Source organism: Lipotes vexillifer, unplaced genomic scaffold, assembly GCF_000442215.2.
Source record: "Lipotes vexillifer unplaced genomic scaffold, Lipotes_vexillifer_v1.1 scaffold356, whole genome shotgun sequence".
In the NCBI taxonomy this organism is placed as follows: domain Eukaryota; kingdom Metazoa; phylum Chordata; class Mammalia; order Artiodactyla; family Lipotidae; genus Lipotes; species Lipotes vexillifer.
The window spans coordinates 3951685-3972229 of NW_006797342.1; the positions used below are offsets into that span (position 1 = coordinate 3951685).

The 20545-nt window shown below is 48.0% G+C and overlaps 1 protein-coding gene across 1 annotated transcript in view; it reads left to right on the forward strand.

Moving 5' to 3' along the window:
* The window catches only part of MYT1L (myelin transcription factor 1 like), a 142368-nt gene that overhangs the window by 23461 nt on the left and 98362 nt on the right, over window positions 1–20545 (forward strand). Inside the window, 6 exon segments of the mRNA XM_007469249.1 lie at window positions 2855–3106; window positions 3606–3646; window positions 9051–9071; window positions 15735–15769; window positions 16471–16474; window positions 20440–20545. Of these exon segments, the coding sequence (XP_007469311.1) occupies window positions 2855–3106; window positions 3606–3646; window positions 9051–9071; window positions 15735–15769; window positions 16471–16474; window positions 20440–20545 (459 nt within the window).

Here is a 20545-nt window from a genome sequence, read left to right on the forward strand (position 1 = left end):
CTCTTCCTCAGCTGTGCAAATTCTGTCCCACTGGCCACCCCATCAGCAGATGTGAGGTCCACATATGGCTTTGGGAGGCTCCACACTCCCCAACACGTGTCCCAGAGTCACTTCCCAAGGCTTCACTTTGAAACATTCCAAACCACTGGGTTTCATAGACCAGGAAGCGTCTGTCTATGGGAGTGGGTTCTTCATCCAGGAGCTGTTTGGCACAAGTAAAATGAACTCTGTCCTGTGGGCTTGAATTTGGTTGTCGTGTTTAAAGTAGATGCCAGGAACTCACAGTCAGTGTGAATGGGTCAAATGGAGAAGGGACAAAATGAATCTGTTTGTAGGAGGAGCACAGTTTTCTTTCCAGTTTACATTAGTAGCTGTAGAAAAAAGCTTGAGCATCAAACCGTGTGAACTGGCAGAAGGCACGGGAAGCTTGAGGCCAGCTAATTCCAGAAAGCTGGACAAAACGAATCCAAATGGTTTACAAAATGTAGGATAAGGAAGTAAAACCAATTCAGGCAACAACAGAAGGGCAGTCTCCATTCTCCTACTCTGAATTTTGCAACCCTACCGTCTAAGGTCTGAACTCCCATTCGCATCTTGCGATGTGGGGCTGCTGAGAGGGGACAGAATCAACAAGAAGCCCACCGCAGTGCTGGGTTTACGCCCTCTACAGACATTCCCATTGCCAAGCGGAGGTGGGGCCGTTTTGAGTAACATGACTGCATAGCACAAGGTCAACTGTTTTCTCATCATTTCCCAGCATCTGAATGAATCTGATAGCGAAAGCCGGCCAGGTGTCTGTCTCCGTGAACACCTGGTGTGCAGGTAGCATTGATGCCAAGCAGACACATCCAACAATTTGTTGATGAACTAAGACAAGAGAGAAGAGTTCTGGGAAGGTAACAATAGTCCTCATGAGCTGCCAGTTCACAGACAGAGCCCGAAGAAAAAGAATACTTATTGTTACACTTACTAATTTATTCAGATAAACACAGAGTGAATACACTAACAAGTCCACTCAGATCCAGGACCACGTCTTGAGAAGATTCGCTGGAATGGAAGTTGGACTTGACCAATTGTCAGGGATGGAGGCAGGGAGGGTGCTACGGAATGTTTGACTGAGATCATTGACTCAGATTCTCCCCAAGTTCATGTATATGTTCACATAGAAGAAATCTCAGATACCTGTTTATTTCCTATGAGAAACACTCTAGACCAAAATTTGTTTCCTTCAGTTTTTTCTGATTATAATAAGCATTATCTGTTTTGATTATTGTATTTTTACAATATGAGAGCAGTCAAAAGGCAGAAGACTCATCACTCTGTTTCACGGGTGGGAGCTCTGCCTGCTTCCCCCACCCCGACCCTATCTCGTCTCTCATGCCCTCAATCTGTCCTCACTGCACCTGCTGTCAGCTTCCCAACATGCAACTGTGATCGCATCATCGATTGCGTGAAGGAACTCAAATAACTCCCGTCGTTAGCCTGCAAGGATGGTCTGACCCCGAAGGGCTCTCAGGGCTTTGCACCATCCTCACACCTCCTCCCAGACATCTGGGCATCTCCTTTGAGGCCTGTCTCTAGCGTAGCCTCTTCCTGGGGACGCCCCAGCTCCCTTCGCTGGCTGCCCCTCTATTTTATGATGTAGTGCCCTCTCTATCCTTTTATCATAGTGTCTGTCACACTCTCTATTCACTCAACAACTATTGGATGAGTGCCCATGACTCCCCGGGCATTTGGTGCACGGTGGTAAACAGTGGCCAGAGGTTCTAAAGCAGAATTACTGCCATGTCTGAGTCCCCATTGGGCCATAAGTGACTTGAAGGGTGGATCTGTGCCTTTCACCTCTGAGTCTCCTGCACAGCACGGGGCCCAGCAAAGAGGAGGCTCCCAAAATAAATACGCACTGGGTGGGTTCATGACTGAATGAGTATTTTACCACTCCTAGGTGCAAAAGTAAGCCACTCATAGTCTGCAGGAATCCCCTATCGAAGTGTTCACTTAGTGATGAAGATCACACATCTCATTTTAGACACACAGAATAATTGCCAACAGCATTTTCCCGGATGTCTTTTCTCCCCATTCCTTGCAGTACATATACATATAGAGTTTCCAGGAAGAAAAAGACTCCAATTAGCAACAATGCTTTGGAAAGTCGCCCTTTTTCAAGGAAAGGTTATGAGCTGTTGCTGTAAGGGTCTTACCCAAGTCTGGGCCAGTTTTAGCAAGATTAGTGCTGACTGCCAAATACACCAAGTCTGCTTTCCGTGACGCCAGGGCAGGACTGACACCTTCTACGGAGCCTGAACCTTGCTCCCATCAAAGGCATGTACCGGCCGCCTCCTTTGAGTGGTCATTCTGTCTACAGATATAATTTTATCTGGAGAATGTACAAATCCAAATACATCCAAAGCTTTTTTGCAACTTCTATATTTTCGTATTTCACAAAAATATATATATGTTAATACAGTATGCATGAACTCTTTTTTTAAAATGTGCGTTGCACACCGTGTGCATTCGGTAAGATGTTTAGTGAACTTGTGTTGTCGATCACATGATGTTGTCGTGCACGTGCTCTGTAAACCATCCCCGGGGGTGCTGTGAGGATCCCCGTGTGATCACGTGGATGGTAGTGATAAGGGACGAGGACAGGAGAGAAAAGGTTAGCAGCCCCAGACGCAAGCCAGCTACGTCTCTGTGGAATGTCGCTCTGTGCACAGGTGCCGGCGCACTCGTGGGAGTCCGTGTGCTCACATCCTTTCTGCATGCATGCCGAACCTCAGCCTCTTCATGCGGGGCTCCCGTCGCCCTGATCCTCGAAGACAGTAACTCAGACCTTCTCTCTCTTTTCTAACAGCGTGTACGGCTGCCCCTTGGCTAAAAAAAGAAAAACACAAGACAAACAGCCCCAAGAACCTGCTCCCAAGCGCAAACCGTTTGCGGTGAAAGCGGACAGCTCGTCGGTGGACGAGTGTTACGACAGCGATGGCACGGAGGATGGGGACGAGAAGGAGGAGGCCGAGGAGGGCGGCTCAGACGAGGACGACGAGCCGCGGGACGACGACGACGACGACGACGACGACGACGGAGGGCAGGCGGGCAGGTGGGTGTGCAGGAGGGGAGTCAACGATCAAGAAAGACTCCCTGGAGAGAGCAGGGGAGGGGGAGGCGGCTGGAGCGTGACCTGGGGCTTGGATAGCAGTGGCCAGAACGCCAGGCGAGCCTCACCGTAAGCTGAAAGGGAGACGCTACTGCCCCTCGGTGGCCTCGGGTCCCTGGGTCCGTGGCACTCCCGAGGCTGAGCCGGGTCTAAATCTGGCGTGCAACCTTTGTGGAGGGGCAGCGCCACCTAGGGGCTAAAGGGTGGCAGGCACTGTGCTGAGCTCCCCAGAACAGGGCCTGCCCGTCTCACCCCAAGCCCAGACCTGGAAGCTCAGCTGCCGCTCCCACTGGCCGGTGCGGAGGCCTATGCCAAATGAGTGGCACAGCTAGGCAGAAAAGGGAGGCCTCGGTCAGGGACCTTCGGAAAAACTTTCTAGATGGGCTGAGTACCTCTGGGTGGCGGTAGAAGCTGGAGCGCTGGACGGGGTCTGGGCACAATGTGGGAGTGAGGACGACGACGACGACGAGGACGACGACGAGGAGAACGGTAACCCGCAGCGCGGCGGCGAGGGCCGAGCGGTGGGCGGGGCGGCTTCCGGGAGGATGGCCCGGGGCCCGGCGGCCGTGGCGCATGCGTGCTTGATGCCCACGGGATTAGGCGGCCGGGGCAGCGCTGCGAGGCGCGGCTGTGCGTGTGTCTTTCCCTTTCCGTTTAGAGAAGTTCTTTAAATCATCCATCAGACGTTAGATGTTGCTTCGGTCCCGTTGTCACTCAGACTGGTCATCCCCAAAGTCTGCTGAAATATCTGTGGTGTGCACGTCTGCTTAGCTTGGCAACTTTTATCGAGAGGGTTCAGGTTGCCTGTTCTCGGAGGCTCCACCCGAGGGATCCCGTCGTGAGCCGCTCCGGTTGGTGTGGCTGTGGTGTTGGCACGGGCAGCCCACGTGCCTCCCGGGAGCTGGAAGCCTGTGTGAGCCCTGCTGCAGGAGCTGCTGAAGTGGGTCTGTCCGTCAGCGGCCAAGGCTTTCCTTTAGTGGCCGTCAGGTATGGGTCCGAGGAGGAGCCCGGCTGTAAGGAAGCAATGGATCAACCCGTCATCTGCTCCCATGCTCAGGAGCTGTGTTTTCTGATCCAGGGAGATAGGCACACGAAGGGCACGCTGCGCAGGGTAGTGGCATCTTTGGGGCAAAAATTTCAGGTGGTTTTGCTTTTACATCCAGCTTACTGTTAGTGTCAGACTCAGAAATAGGACTTCAAAGCCAGTCCCTTCACAAAAGTCCTTTCTTTTCTAGAAGGACTTGGGAGGTCGCTGAAGAGTCTAGTTCTAGGCTTTACTGGCTTAGAGTTTGCCTCAGAGAAATGGCAAAGCAGGTTTAAAAAGTGAAGGGAATATTTTTTCCTTACCCTCTTCTTCCTTGGGCTCAAAGCTCTTCAAGAATCTGAATTCTGAGAAAGGCTAATTCCTTAACACAATGGACAATGGTTTCAGCCGATAGAGAGAGAGTTTTTAGATCAGGCAGGTGTGAATTGGTTGTTGCTAATCCCATGGAGTGGGCATGAATCAACTTTGCTCCTTCAGGGGTTGCTCTAGTTTGTTCCAGGAAACCTGGCTTTTATGAAAGAATCCTCGATTGTTACTGTAGTTTAGGGTCCTTATGAAAACAACTGACTGCCTAACTTACATGGATAATACAAACGTACCTGCATATAAATGCATACACACGCACACACGCACACACACACACGTGCATAAACTTCATGCATTAAAATCTGGTCTCCCCAGGTTACTTTTCTCATCTTGTTATTATAGATCGTGGTGTGGAGACAGCCTAAGGAGTAGCATGAGCACACACCCACAGACACACACCGTTCGCTCTGCTAAGCAGACTGTGGTGTCATTAATGAGATGATGGGACTTTCATGCTGAGTCTTAAAAACAGCAGCTCTGGGTAATAAAATATGTGGAAAGTTGGAGAATGGACCAATTTGGCAAATTATTTCTGGACCGTGTATTACATGTGTGTAGTTCTGGGTGAAATCATTCGTTGTTGAGGCTGACTCATGATTTGTCGCTTAACCGTGGCTTCTTATGAAGACAGTATAAAACAATGCTCTTTCATATTCTCGTTCTATGTTTAGAAAGCGGTAGACATTAATATTTGAAGTTATGGATGTTTGTGGGTGTGGTGAATTAGGGTCGGAGATATTTGCACACATGCATCATTTAACCAAGTGCCTTAACCAGAGTCTAGGGTCTGCTCTCCGTTTGCTAGCATTAAACTTTCAATTTTAATTTACTTAGGGCCATATTTTAAATAATCTACTTTTAAAAGTGCAAAATGACATATTTTGAAAAAGCGATCACAGGCTTATCGAAACAGCTTTAGCACGTGACTGCACTGGCTTCATTCACTCTGACTTGAATGCTTAGAGTCGTTTTAAAAAGTGAGAAAGCAAACCAAAGATAAAGACATTTTTCTAGGAAAATTCATGTAAGTGGGCATAATCAAGGGGGCGCGATAGAGCCATGAAACAATTGCATAATTATAACATCGGCCCCAGAATGTCTGATTATGTGACCCACCCTGCCTGTGACCAGCACTCAGTGTCTTGCAAACATGAAGCCCAAGTCAGAGGCATGTAAGGAAGTTGCTTCCAGAAAGAAAATGCCCAGAAGGAGGGTGAATGATCAACTCTTGGTCCCTGGTGGCAGAATTCATATTCAGCTCTGGATTCTCCAGCTAAGCACCTTCTAGAATCATCTATTCTCTGAACTTTAAAGGAATCACCTAAAACTACTAAAGAGAGGTTCAGCCGTGGTGGCCATTTATGGATCATCAGGCTACCTCTTCTGCTGTAAGACAAATATGTCCATTTTAGCAAATACTTTGGCAGTAAAGTGTAATAAGCTACTCCCTCTTAGCCAGCCTCTCATCAAGGCTGTCCAAGTCCCAAGGAGTCGTTGGATCAAAGGTAGCCCATATCATGGACCCTGAACTGTGGCTCTGATTGCTCTAAGTTCTGTGCAGGAAGGCCCAAAGCCTTGCTTGATTTCCCAGTCAAACAAAAGCATCCCTCCTAAGGAGAAACCACTTCCGAGGCCTGATTCCTGGAGAGGGTTTCACCAAGTTTTTCTGTTACAGGGAGACATCTCCCCTAGAGGAGCCCACAGACAGGTGGTCCAAGACCCCATGTAGCCAATATCACACAAAGATATGCCAGGTGGATTATCCAGCGGGTTATTTCATAACCCCCAGGGTCAGGAATCTTCAGGAAGGTTCTAGATCAAGGAGACACAGCTCTGCTGATGAAGTGCTCATTTTACATGATCAAACTCCTAGCTGTGCGTGACTTACGGCAATCAGACTTCGAAGGGCACGTGTCCATCCATCTCCCATGTTCATGTCCTCCCAAGTGCATTTTATTTTACCTGATGGCTACGTTTAGTGCCAAAATCACTATCAGTCTGTGTGAGTATCTGCCCCCATAGCCGTGTCTGTAACATGAGAAACCCCACATTGCATGTCTTTGTCCCCTCCTTGTATTGGCAGAAACTGTTTCTGGCAAACTGCGGAAGGTACTTTCTCTGTCTGGTGACCAGAGTTCTGGGTCAGCATCTCGAAGCCAGTCTTGCGTGTCCCTTGTTGACACTCTTGGCGGCTGTCGCGTTGCTGAGCCAGCAGCAGATCCTCTCCAAGGGGGACTGTGCCTCTTTCTTAGTAAACTGAAGCACAGACGGTGACTGGCAGTTAACAGAGTGGGAAGCAAGGCAGGCAGGACTCGGCGCGCGGAGGCATCTCGGGCGCCGAGGGGCGGCTCATAGGGCCCGTCACCGCAGCTGATGGCCACCCGGGGAAACCAGGGCAGCCAGATAGAGTCGCACGGACGAAGCTTAAGCTGCCCTCAGCCTCCCTCGTAGCTATAAAGTCTCAGACTATTTCTACCATTCTCCACCTCTGTTATAAACTGGAATGTGAAGTTTATTGAGAGGTTTTGTTACAGAGAAAACAAATGCTTATAAACCACCAAATTATTACATAGGAACCCACCGATTACAGAAGAACTATTATTTATAACTTGCAGATTAGGTGTTTATTCTAATTCCAAGAATCCTCTGGGGTTGTAGTTACACGTGAACCAAAATATTACTAATAATGTACATTTCCAGTCAGTATAGTAATGTACACACTGTGTTTGATCTTCACAGTGATTGTGTAAGACAGGGCAGGGTAGAAATTATTTCACTCTCATTGTGCTAATTAGAAACTGAGGCTCAGAAAGATAAGATTATTTTCAGCAAGTGATAGATATATGGTCAAACTCTGTTGGTGGTTTTTCTTACTTCAGAGCTCATGTTCTTTTTATCACTGTCTGCTCATTTGAAGAACAGGAAATGCTATCGGAGTAACTCATTTCAGATTACATTAAATGCGTCACTAATTAATCGGAATTATATTTTGTCCAGTTGACCTATCATAGGCTGGTCTTTTGCATGAAGAATTTTATTTTCAAAATGCATGCAATGGTCTAAGGTGTAATTATGAGCTTAAAGTTCCCTCGTTATCCCAAAGCTGAGAAAGTTATTATTCAGGGGTCATAGCTTTTTCTAATAGCAGATTTTTTACATGGTATATAGTAAGTACCTTTTCACAGTCTTATAACTTGAGAAATATAGATTCAATGGTTATTTAATGCCTAGTAAGTTACACTTATTTTCATACTACAGCCCACTAAAAAGAATACATTTTTAAATAATAGATAGACTCACATATGTGTGTATAAAATAAGTGTATGTATTTAAATCTCCTTATGAGTGTATATTGTATCTGCCCACTGACAGGAAAGAAAATTCCATGAGGAAGAGCACAGCAATTTGCTGTCCAGATGACAGAAATGTTCATGTCCACTGCCTTTTTTAACACATAACTCTTTCTTTTTTGTGTGATTTGCTCTGATTATAACTTTTTTTTTTTTTTTTTTAATGTTCACTGGAGTATAGTCGACTTACAATGTTCTGTTAGTTTCTGGTGGGCAGCAAAGTGAGCCAGTTATACATATACATATATCCACTCTTTTTTAGATTCTGTTCCCATATAGGCCATTGCAGAGTATTGAGTAGAGTTTCCCCGTGCTATACAGCAGGTCCTTATTAGTTATCTATTTTATATATAGTAGTGTGTATATGTCCATCCCAATCTCCCAGTTTATACCCCCCTTACCCCCAGTAACCATAAGTTTGCATAACTGTTTATTAATATATTCTGTTTCTGAAATACATTTGTAAATATGTAAGGTCCTTTCTTTGCTTACTCTTTATTGAATCTTGGGACTTTCTGAACAATTCAACTTTTAAGACAATTGACTTGGCCATTGGGTTAAATTAGGCAAAAATGCAAACACCTTCCTTTTCTAGAGGTTTTCTGGCTTCCTGCTGTTCTGTGTGTGAATTAGCCACAGATGTGTGTTGGCCTCCTTGGAAGGTGACATCTAAGAAGGAATTGGGGGGTTTGAAGGGCAATGTGAATAGTTGCGTTGAGAATGTACAGTGTACGGCCCAGCTGCTCTGGGCAGGGTTTAGTGAGCTGACCAGAGGTGGAGTGGCCTGTGAGGCGTGGAGCCCAGCAGGCTTTGGTCAGGTCACCGCAGCTCGCCTGTCCTCCCATCCGTGGATACCTTCACAATGGTGTGGTCAGTGCCTGTCACATTCTGACTATGGGCTCTGTTTGCACCGCCCTCCCCAGCAAGCAAATCCATACGTAATCCAGCTTCTCTGCAGAAACTCACCTGTCTTTGAAGGGAACTCAAGACAAAACCCACACTCACAGACACAGCTTTTGTTTGAATTACCAAGTTTCCAGGGTGTTGTTTATCCCACACAGGATGATGCCCTAGGTGCCATGTTATTAAAGCATCATGACAACTTGCAATGGCTTGAATTTCCATAAGACAGGACAGAATGAGGAGAGTGAGGGTCTCTCACTGTGCCCTCCGAGCTCCTCAAACTCCCTTTCGATGAGGCACTCGCACTGACCAGCCAGTTACCTCTTACCTCATTCTCAGGAAATGGCCCTGATGCAGGAAGCAAGTTGAGATACGGACAGACTGTGCATCAAAATTAGCCCCCCAGCTTTCTCCTGCAGTCAGCAGAAAACGCAGTGAGTTCTGTGACCAGCGGAGAAACCAAGGTGTGTTTAGCAGGCAAGGTCTCAACTGTGCACAGTCAGGAGAAAGAATATGATGACTTTTTATCATCCTAAAAATTAATCTCTCCCTCCATCCACGAAAGCGTTATTTTAGGCAGTTTAGTATGCGAATACATTGAGTGGATGGCTCCACTACTCAGAAATGCGTAAAGGCAGAACTAGGCATTTCTAGGTATCAGTTTATGATAAAAATTAAACTTTCTTCTTGCAAACTAATTTTGCGTAATTAGAAAATATAATTATATGTTATGTTTCACAAATTTTCGGACTCTTCAATACAAACCAGAAAACTTGCTAACAAGGTGAAGTCATGTACATGTGAGACGCAAGCAACATGCATAAAGTACGGGGAAAAATCTTTTTTCACATAATAATAAGAAATAATAGATGTAAGAGAGTAGATCTAACACATTTTTATTCAATTTTTTTTAATTTAAAAGCTTTTAATGACATCACATATATTTAACAGCTAGGGCACAAGTCGAGAGGCACAGGTCACATGACTGAGCACCAGGCCTGAGTGACCACCTCCCTGCTCAGGCCCAGCCTCTGGAGTTCATGCCTATCAATGCCATTTTGATTGTGCAGTAAGATGAAAATTGTCATTACAACCGTTACAGTGACAGAGAAATGCACACTATGTATCAAATAGCAAGGGAATGGAGCAAATTATAACACAGTGTGGCAACGCACAAGCAGGTAACAACTAGGGTAACAGGACTTTGTCCAGTAAATGCTTTTTATTCCATTTGTTTTTAAGGTCCACTTGAAGGGATGACCAGCTTATTTCTTTGTCTTAATTTGATTTTTTTTTTTTTTTTTTTTTTGCGGTACACGGGCCTCTCACCCTTGTGGCCTCTCCCGTTGGCGGAGCACAGGCTCCGGATGCACAGGCCCAGCGCCCACGGCTCACGGGCCCAGCTGCTCCACGACATGGGAGATCTTCCCGGACCAGGGCACGACCCCGTGTCCCCTGCATCGGCAGGCGGACTCCCAACCACTGCACCACCAGGGAAGCCCCTTAATTTGATTTTTATTCCAAATGCTAGCTTGGCAGAGGGTGGGGTAAAGGTGGGAAGGCATGTCTTGTAGCTCTGGCTGCCCTGCTTCCCTCACTCTCCCTGGACTTCAGTTTGGCATCCAGAGATTAGGATGATAACACTTGCCTTTCACTCACCTCACTGCTTGGTTACTAAGCTTTAAAGCAGGTGTGGTCCAGAGAGATGCTGGGGAGAGGCGAGCAATCCAGAGCTGCAAAGTGGCGACCATAACTCAGGTGGCTTTTGCACGGTTCTCCTCTCTCAGGCACAAACTCAAGCTTGTCTGTAATTCATGGAACCCAAGGTCCATGGCGATACCAAGCAAATATATTATGTACATCAAAGCTGCATTAATTTAAAAGACACAGGGCCTGGTGAAAGCTCACTTCAAAAAAATGGAATGTGTTTTCTGTGTACACAGAAGTGCACTGGGTTCCATGGGGACACAAAAACTAAATAGATACCAGGCTTTGCCAAAAAGAAACACACATAATATAGCATGAAAGAGGAGTGTGTACATGAAAATACATATGTAATGGTGCTTTACAAAGGGCAGAATTAGAAGCCATAAGCCGAGATGGAGGCTTTAAAGGTTTGAGTTGAAAACAAGAACAAAAGTTTTCAGATTTGAAGATTGTTGAGCTTTAGATTAGGTTACCAGAGAACGCGGTAGTGTTTCTGAAATGTTTTTTTCTGTCTGATGGGGATTGAATACGGTCGAAGAGAAGAACGGGGGCCCCGTGCCTCCCAAGTTCCTCCCAATCAAACATACTCGTTGGAATGGCCACATCACACCAGTATGTAAAACAGGAGGACCAAAGTTTTCGCAGACTCATTTCTACTCCCTGGTTTACAGCATCAGCAGTAGCAAAAGCAACCTTGGTCTGCTGGGCCAGGGATGTTCAAGGTCGTCCAGTTAATTTGGAAAGTCTCCGAGCTGTGTGTGCGTGCATGCGCATGTGTGATTAGAGAAAGAGAGAGAGTGAGAGAGGGATGCAGTTGGTTAGTGTGTTTCAGTCCGTCTCAGTCTGAAAACTACTGATTTCAAATAGCTCTTGTCTGGATTGGGGGGTATGACTATCCTATTTCTTAGTCTCCAAACTTAGATAAACCACATACCTAAAATGTCATCAAGTAGAAAGGTCCTCAAAACTTAGTGAATAAATAAAACTTCATTCACTCACATTCCGTTAATTAAGATCCCTAATGAATAAAAACTTCAAGAAGCATAACTTACACATTCTACATTAACAATTATTATGCAACTTGGATCCCTTGTGAAAACCATTATTTTTTCCTTCAGTTTATCTCATTTAGCTTAAAGGACATTTTTACATCATGTTTCAGCTTATGAAATGGACAACTTCTAGAATCAAGAAGCCAACAGTTGGGCTTCCCTGGTGGCGCAGTGGTTGAGAATCCACCTGCCGATGCGGGGGACACGGGTTCGTGCCCCAGTCCGGGAAGATCCCACATGCCGCGGTCCATGGCGATACCAAGCAAATATATTATGTACATCAAAGCTGCATTAATTTAAAAGACACAGGGCCTGGTGAAAGCTCACTTCAAAAAAATGGAATGTGTTTTCTGTGTACACAGAAGTGCACTGGGTTCCATGGGGACACAAAAACTAAATAGATACCAGGCTTTGCCAAAAAGAAACACACATAATATAGCATGAAAGAGGAGTGTGTACATGAAAATACATATGTAATGGTGCTTTACAAAGGGCAGAATTAGAAGCCATAAGCCGAGATGGAGGCTTTAAAGGTTTGAGTTGAAAACAAGAACAAAAGTTTTCAGATTTGAAGATTGTTGAGCTTTAGATTAGGTTACCAGAGAACGCGGTAGTGTTTCTGAAATGTTTTTTTCTGTCTGATGGGGATTGAATACGGTCGAAGAGAAGAACGGGGGCCCCGTGCCTCCCAAGTTCCTCCCAATCAAACATACTCGTTGGAATGGCCACATCACACCAGTATGTAAAACAGGAGGACCAAAGTTTTCGCAGACTCATTTCTACTCCCTGGTTTACAGCATCAGCAGTAGCAAAAGCAACCTTGGTCTGCTGGGCCAGGGATGTTCAAGGTCGTCCAGTTAATTTGGAAAGTCTCCGAGCTGTGTGTGCGTGCATGCGCATGTGTGATTAGAGAAAGAGAGAGAGTGAGAGAGGGATGCAGTTGGTTAGTGTGTTTCAGTCCGTCTCAGTCTGAAAACTACTGATTTCAAATAGCTCTTGTCTGGATTGGGGGGTATGACTATCCTATTTCTTAGTCTCCAAACTTAGATAAACCACATACCTAAAATGTCATCAAGTAGAAAGGTCCTCAAAACTTAGTGAATAAATAAAACTTCATTCACTCACATTCCGTTAATTAAGATCCCTAATGAATAAAAACTTCAAGAAGCATAACTTACACATTCTACATTAACAATTATTATGCAACTTGGATCCCTTGTGAAAACCATTATTTTTTCCTTCAGTTTATCTCATTTAGCTTAAAGGACATTTTTACATCATGTTTCAGCTTATGAAATGGACAACTTCTAGAATCAAGAAGCCAACAGTTGGGCTTCCCTGGTGGCGCAGTGGTTGAGAATCCACCTGCCGATGCGGGGGACACGGGTTCGTGCCCCAGTCCGGGAAGATCCCACATGCCGCGGAGCGGCTGGGCCCGTGAGCCATGGCCGCTGGGCCTGCGCGTCCGAGCCTGTGCTCCGCAACGGGAGAGGCCGCAGCCGTGAGAGGCCCGCATACCGCAAAAAAAATAAATAAATAAAACAAAGAAGCCAACAATCCTCTTCTGAGCTGTTGTAGTGACGTTAGCCTGTGCTTTGGATGCTGTCGAGCTGGCAGAATTCTGCCCGGGCTCCCATGCCTCCCTCTGGGCCCAGGAAGCTGACTGTACACGCGTGAGGTCTGACTCGGGGTGTGAAAGGGGATGCATGGCCGTGACCTTCGGCTGTGCTGACGGGGCGGGTGACAGGGAGGGTCGGACTAGAGATGCACAGGGGCTGCGTGCGGACACGGGCCACCCTCCTCTGCCACAAGCCCAGACAGTGGGCTTTCCCCTGGAGACGATGCAACAGATATGCTGGGACCACCTTCTGTGCTTGGGGCATCCTTCCTGCACTGCAGACACAGCTCTCGGGAGTCGGGTCGGGACCAGACTGTCACCTTCCAAGCCAGGCACCACCGCGGGGCCCCAGACGCCATGGAGCTGTTCCTCGACTGCACAGTGATCTAGTGGTGGGTGGTTTATATCAAATCTGTGTTACTTAAGTCCACATATAAATTATATTTATATATATATATATATATTTTATAAAAGTCAAAATCAGAGCTCAGCTGCCACTGAATTTCCGTTTGCTGGCCCTGCATGGGCCAACATGGTAGCCCCTGGCCACACGGGGTTGTTTAAATATATATATGTTGAGTTTGAATTTAACTTAAATTAATTAAAATCACATAGTGTTGAAACTCCACGCCCTCAGGCCCAGCAGCCTTTGCACCGCAGCCCCTCCTCCCGGCGTGCGGTCCCCTCATCTCTCAGGTCTCTGCCCAGAGGCCACCTTGTTGGCGAGCCTGGCCCAACTGCACCTGAAGTGACCCCTGTCCTGGCCGCCTGGCCCCTCACAGCACTGACCACCAGCTGACATCACTGATTACAGCTATTTTCCATGTGTTTCTCTTCCGGCCCCTATGCGGTGGCGTCCCCGCCTCCTGGGCTCATCCTTCTGGTCCGAACAGCAGTGAAGTGAATAAAGAAACTGCATTTGTTCGTGTCCCACAGGCCTGTCAGAACTGGCCTAAGCAAAACTGTGACCATTAGAACATCTGTCCGTGATCTGGTAAAGACTTGTCCTATGTCGTCCTCTCTGAAGTTTTGGCATCTTGAAGCTGAAGGAAGATATCTCGAAAAGCCGATATTTGACCCAGTAAATGCCGACGGATGGAGCTCCCCAGGCCTGCGTCCCCAGGCCTCCGTGTACCGCGTGAGAGCCACGTGGCCGCAGTGAATCGGCTGCCCCTTCTCCGGCCCCGGCCTGCCCCCGGAGGGTTGCTCTGCCTCAGACGATGGACGTGATGTGTGGCTCTCTCCCACGTGGTTCCTCTCGGGCTAAGGAAGGCTTTCAGGCCAGGCCGGGAGCTGAGATGGGGAACACGTTAGAAGCGCACGGCTCAGAGGGGAGCCTGGCGGTTTCCTGAAGCGACCCTGTGCCGGGGCGCGTCCTGCCAGGGCCCGGGGACAGCAGGGGCTGGAGGGGACCCTGTGTCCTGCTGCCCAGGATCAGCTGGTTTACACAGACAGGAGCAAATCCCAGCCCAGTAAGCCAGCTCCTCTGGGGAGAAGCAGGTCCAGCAACTCCAGGTGCTGGCAGGTGCGGGGATGAGACCGCAGCCTGGAAACAGGCACAGGAGCAACAACACACGGCTCAGAAAAAAGGGCTGGGAACTGCACACACTTCACCCACATCATCCCCCCCAACGACGCGCACCTACCTCTAATCGCCCAGAAACCACTGTTAAAACTGTGAAAATAGAGGCGGGTAGTCTGAAATTCCCCGCCAAAGTGAAAACAGGACAAACAACAACACTGTTAAGTAAGTTGGAGCTAGAAAATGTGACAGGTAAATCTAGAGAGGTGACAAACCCTGAATCTTCCAGCCACGTCCCCCGTCTGTTCCACTCTCACCTTCGAGATTCCCCTCTCGTTCACACTGAACCTGGGGGGTTAGTGTGAAGGGGTCCTGGGAGTCTCCAGCTCCGCTCCACGCTGCTCAGATGGGGGACAGGGGGCTTGAGTAGGAAGGGCTGCCAGGGCCCCAGTGCTGGCCATGGGAGAAGGGCTGTGACCAGGATTCACCCTCTCAGGCGGCCGAGGCTGGCGCCCCCCCGGCAGAAACTGTAGTGCGAGCAGTGCCTGGGCAAGCGGGACGGCCCCTCCTAGCACAGAGGGAAAGGGTCCACAATGTCTCAAAGAGGGTCGGGGATATTTGCAGAAGGACCAGACTCACATTGCTCTGTCTGGTCTTGGGGACAGGGCTGCAGGAGTTACGTGTCTTCAGAGGGTCCTACTCCGTGGATCACTGAGAGGGTCGGTCTGTCCTCTGGTCCTTCCTTCCCCCGTCTCTGCACAACCTCATGCCTGGGTGTCCCTGACCCTCCCACCTTCCTACCCACTCGGTCCCCTCATGCTGCCCAGGACTCTGGTCCTATGAACCCAGTCCAAGATGTTCCTAATTTCCAAACCTTTTCTCCACATCAGAATGGACTTAAACTCCGCCAGTCAGGACCCTCGTAGGTGACAGGCCAACGAAGCTGGCAATTCCGGCAGACATTTCAACACCTGGTGCTATAACTAGCCCTCAAACCTCAGCAAACCAGCATAGAGGAGGAAGGCTCCGAACAGCAACAGCAGCTCCAAGTGGCTGTCAGGCAGCAACCGGGGTGGATGGAGAGCTGGATGCCCGGCTGGGGCTAGTCTAGAACGGGCCGTGGCGGTGAGGACGGGCAGGTCTGGCTGCTGTGGAAGGAGGCCGTGCTGGCCCAGCATCCTGGGATGGTGTTCCGCCCTGTCACCTAGCAACAAGATGATGTGGAGAAAACACCAGCCTGTCTGGGGCTCCGTGTTGTCACCTTCGTAAAGACAGTAGGTGACACCTCCTTCTCACAGGGCCCCTGTGGGCATGAAATGAGGATTGACAGCCGCAGGCCACGAGACTGACCACCGGGGCTGTTATTCTGTGTTCACTCGATGGGGTGTGTGCAATGATCACCACTTTTGCTTCTTTCCTGTAGTTGCTGCGGCTATTGAAACGCCATCGTCTTCTCATTAGGATCTAATATATCATCACATTTCTGTAGTTACAAGTCAAAAATGAATGTTGATATTTATTTCTATAATCGAAAAGGAAACACCTATTAATGCCGTAAGAAACTGTGGCCTTCGATGATTTGAAACCCACGAGGGTGGACTCTTAGACCACGTCTTCTCTGACCTGGTAAATCTAGAGCAGTTTCTGCTTTGAAGAACTGTCTCTTCTTTCTGTTTGTTCTTGTATTTTATTTATTTAGTTAGTTAGTTTTCTATTTGCTAGCCTACGACCTATTTTAATGGCTAGAAAGAACAGTAGTAACACAATCAGGTTTAGGACTAGACACTGAAAGAATTAAAAGATGCATCAGACATATTTTTTAGAGACAAAATACTAAATGAAGCCAGTGCTTGTATTTATAAAGTTATAATCCACAGAGTTCTAACCACAGCAAATTCCGGTCGTGAAGATGGAGACAAAATACCGTACATGACTCCAGTTTTTAAAAGAAATGTCTTTGGTTTTCTAATTGTAGCTACTGAGCCTAAATTGTTTATGACAATCTGATTCAAAGGAGATAAAATTCAGACCTACGACATTTTACAGAGCTCACACAGGAATCCAGAAATGCATGTAATTACAGTAAAAACAAGGTTCTTGTTTGATGAGGAAACACTGGGGAGACCCTGAGCCACTGAACCGCCTGTGCTTCTGGGCGCAGGTTCCTCCCCTCGGAGGGGCGGGCCGGGTCTCCTCCAAGTTCCACCCAGGTGCGGCCATCCTGTGAGCCCCTCCCAAAGGCAGACCCCTGGGCCGGCCCCCACCGGCAGTGCCTTTCCCTCCTGTTACCGCACAGCTTTGCCAGAGAAGAGGCTCAAGATAGAAAACCAACGAAAGGACACTGAGAAACCTTGGCCTTCTCAGTAAACCTCTGTCTGAGTAGCTGTGGTCTTTTATTTAGAATGTGGGCCTGAACTTTAAAATAACTTTCTGGTAAAATGCCTTTTCTCATCACAAGTGCACTCTCCCTGTTTCCTGGATCACTGACCACATGAAGAACTCATCCATTGACTCCTGAATCTCTTTGGGTTGGCAATTGAGTTTGTGGACTGTCGGTTCTGTTGTTAATGCCTGGCTGGCCCAGAAAACTCTGGCCTGTTTCCCACAGCCCACTTCCACACGTGGTCCATTTCATTTTGAGCCTCAGCAAAGACATAGCTAGAAGGCTAAACTGCCTGAAAAAAGCACAAAACCAGAGATGGAATCCCAAGAGCTCGCTGTGAATGCTTCTGAATTCTGGAGACTGAAGCTTAGAACCTGCTTGTTGACAGGCTGCCTGATGGATCCCTTCCATCCGCCCACATCATTAAGGCTTGACTTTATCTCACATGCATTTTGAAAGAGTTAAATACCAATAACTTGAAAACGTCCATTAACCCACCAGGATTTTCAGCCTCTCATGCAGTCTTTCCAGACACCCCCAGTCTTCCTGCTGGGGGTCCGGCAGCCTCGGAGGGCACGGAGGCTGGTGACCAGGCGCAAGAGCTGAGCCTTGCTCCGTCGACGCTAACCCAGTGTCCCTTGATGCCCCAGATTTCTCCTACAAGTATGCAAAGTCCTCCACATCTGCCGCGTGGGCCCGGCCTCCCCGGAGACCTGCCACCAGGCGTGCAGGGCTCGTTCACCGTGCGGGTCTTTATGTGGCACAGAATTCTCGTGGTTCCAGTAAGGGCTCAGGCCTGGCTCGGGCCGCCAGCGTCACCCAGCCAGTAACAGCAAAGGCCTGGCCTGGACCCGGAGGTATAAGTTCCCCCGTCGCTGTCACCCTGATGTGGCTCTGCAGCAAGGGGTGGCCTGCAGGGCCCAGGGCTTCAGAAGGGAAAGGACCCCCCAGCTTGTTTGCAGGCTCCCTCGCCTGTGTGGCTGGGAGGCCGTGTGAGGAAGCGTGTCCACCTTCCTTTAATCTCCTTGTAAAGCGATAAGGTCACCTAGCAAGGAGTGGAGACATGAGCAGGTGTGTGATGATTGGAAAGCTGAGCCGTGTCCCTTTTCTGTGTGACACTGAGGGGAAACGACTTCCTCTTTGGGGCAAATGAATTGAAGCTCATCCTGAGATTCTGAATTTGGAGAATTAGTGAAAATCATGCAGATGACAAGTGTGGTAGGAAGGTGGGGAGTTTCATAAACTGTGGGCCTCGTCAGCGTCAGGCTCCCGTGCCGCCTTCACTGTGGTTTAGATGCCGAGGGTGCAGGGCGTAGCCTCTCTGCCCTGGTCTCTCCTTTCACTGACCCCCTCCTACTCCAAGCTCTTCAGGTGACGGGAGAGAGTGAGAAGGAAACCAGGACAACGCCACCCCTTACTTGACTCGGCTTCTGCCTGGAATCGACTTTCAAAATGCTCCCAGCGGTTGCACGTGGTGCCTTGTTTTCAACCACAACATGTAGGTTCGTCTGGTGGTTGGTTCTTGGTGGGTGCAGTGGCGCTGGTTCCCCCAAAACGCCAGTTTCGTGCGGAGGTAACGCAGCCTGGTTATCTAGAGGCCGCTTCTCTGATCAGCCCACGAAGATAAAGACCAAAGTGCATAAATTGAGAGGAGAACATAAGTCACACTTTTAAGGGTTCCTGAAGGCAGGGGTGCCTTTGAGTCTTGAGAGCTTGGCCCTGGGCCGTGTCCGGTATGCATGTTGGGTGAACACTTCCCCGGGATTTCTGATGCGGTCGCTGGTTTCGTTTTCCTCCCTCTTGACGCTCTTTGGGAAAACGCGTATCCTTATTCTAAGGAGATTGATTCCCAGGAATTATCCAGAAGAGATACGATATTTATTTGGTGCAATTAGTGGTGCTCTCTGACTAATACACGGCGAATTTGATTTGCTGAGGTTTGGAGAGACGTGTTAGATTTCAAAACTGTGCTGGTTCTGTGTGTGGGCTAGCAAGGATGCTGTTCTCTGTTATTGATGTGCCGATGTCCAAACCCGGTTCACCAACAAAAGCCTGTTCGAGGAGACAGCACAAAATCCATAAAGAAAACCCTCCGGGTCCCTGAGTCAGCTCTGAGTCAGCTGGCATCTACGAATCAATACGCCTCATTTCCTCACTAATAAGCTTTAAAAGTTCTTCTTACCCTGGTTGATTTAATCATAGAAACAAAGAGTATATTTGAAAATGGCAGGCAGTTAACCAAATCCAAACTAAAGTAGGGGAGGGGTCCATCTGAGAATCCATTTAGTATTATCTATATTTTGCAATATACGTGGTAGCGGTCACTTAACATAAGGGAGAGAGATCGTCCCAGCTATGCCTTTAGTGTTGAATGGAATACATTTTAGATGAAACACAGGGGTTTCCTGTCATTTTTAACTTGGGCTTTTTTTTAATAAGTTTTCCTAAATATTTTTTGAGATTGGATATGACACTTGTTCACAGGTTGTTTCCACCAGCTCACCACAGTTTTCCCGAGGCTGTGGCGTGGGTGCTGGGTAGTGTGTCACAGTGGCACCGAGTCCTCAGAGTCCTGCTTTTCGTGGGCATCTGGTCACTGCGTACTTTCCCCACCCACCCTCTCCAACCTGCTGAGATACCTATAAAGAATCATAGCGCATCAGAGTTCCCTTCTAAGCTTTTGCTGGGGCGTTCCTCTTGCTTCACAGTGTATCTTGATAAGTTGTCACTAAGGTAGAAAATTCAAAAACACTCCCAGCCCCAACGTGTGTTCCTGATACTGACCGCCCAGAGTCAGTGTCAGCGCGTCCCTGCAGGACTCTCCAGAACCTCGGGCTTTCTTCTGTGCTGCCCGAGCATCACCGTGAAAACAGTTTAAAAGCGATTGGTGTGCACATCTGCTTCCAAGTCGGCGACGAGTTCACGAACTCTTAGAAAGCCTAGTCATACGATGAGCATAATTATTATGCATCTGGTTGGGCTGTCAATAAAGAAGGCCAATAAAAGAAGTGATGCTGAAAATTTAGAAGTAACGGAAAAGTAATATTTTAAAATTATACTTATCCTATAGAGTGGTTGCTTTGAATATTAATTCGGGAAATTCGTCGTTTGCAGCAGGTGTTTTAATGGCCTACCGTGCTGTGAGTGCACCACGTTTTCTTTTCTGCTGCCACTGTCCTCGGACCTACAGGTGGGCCTCCGGGTCCTGTGACGTGACGGGCCGGGCGTAACGTGTACCCTGAGCTCGCCGTCCGCGCTGTTGCAGCTACAAGTTCTAGCCACTTTTTCCTCTTCTTTTCTTCTTTGTCCTTTTTTTTTTTTTCATTTTCTTTGCAGAAGGCCATCAGCTGAACTGTCACAGTGCTCGCATAATGCAGGAGGCAGAGAAGGATGACAACAATAACGACGAGTACGACAACTACGACGAGCTGGTGGCCAAGTC